At 37.0% G+C, this 281-nt stretch overlaps 1 protein-coding gene across 1 annotated transcript in view; it reads left to right on the top strand.

Annotated features, from left to right (window-relative positions):
* Positions 1–281, top strand: part of EMH_0012310 (calcium/calmodulin-dependent 3', 5'-cyclic nucleotide phosphodiesterase, putative) — a gene marked incomplete at both ends in the record, with an annotated part of 5927 nt that overhangs the window by 4583 nt on the left and 1063 nt on the right. Inside the window, one exon of the mRNA XM_013499493.1 lies at positions 69–155. Coding sequence (XP_013354947.1) covers positions 69–155 — 87 coding nt within the window. The remainder of the gene's footprint in view (positions 1–68; positions 156–281) is intronic.

Genomic DNA, 281 nt, shown 5'->3' with positions numbered 1-281 from the left:
GGTATTCTATTGTTTTCTTTCCGCAAAGGGGTTGGGATGTCTTTGAGTGTTCACTTTCGGTGCTACAGTCTTACCAGGCTCTGCGGCAACAGATCATCGCCCTCATTCTCGCCACAGACATGAAGGATCATGTGGACTTGGTTTCTCGTTGTAGAGTGGGATTTCCGTTCACCTAAGCTTCAAAGCATCCCTTTCTAGTTGTGCTGAAATACATAGTCAGGATATATATATATATATATATATATATATATATATATATATATATATATATATATATCTTT

Source organism: Eimeria mitis, genomic scaffold (genome assembly GCF_000499745.2).
Source record: "Eimeria mitis Houghton genomic scaffold, Emh_scaff438, whole genome shotgun sequence".
NCBI classification, from domain to species: Eukaryota; Apicomplexa; class Conoidasida; order Eucoccidiorida; family Eimeriidae; genus Eimeria; species Eimeria mitis.
The sequence above is the reverse complement of the archived record's forward strand: the minus strand, read 5'-3'. Positions and strand labels throughout refer to the sequence as shown.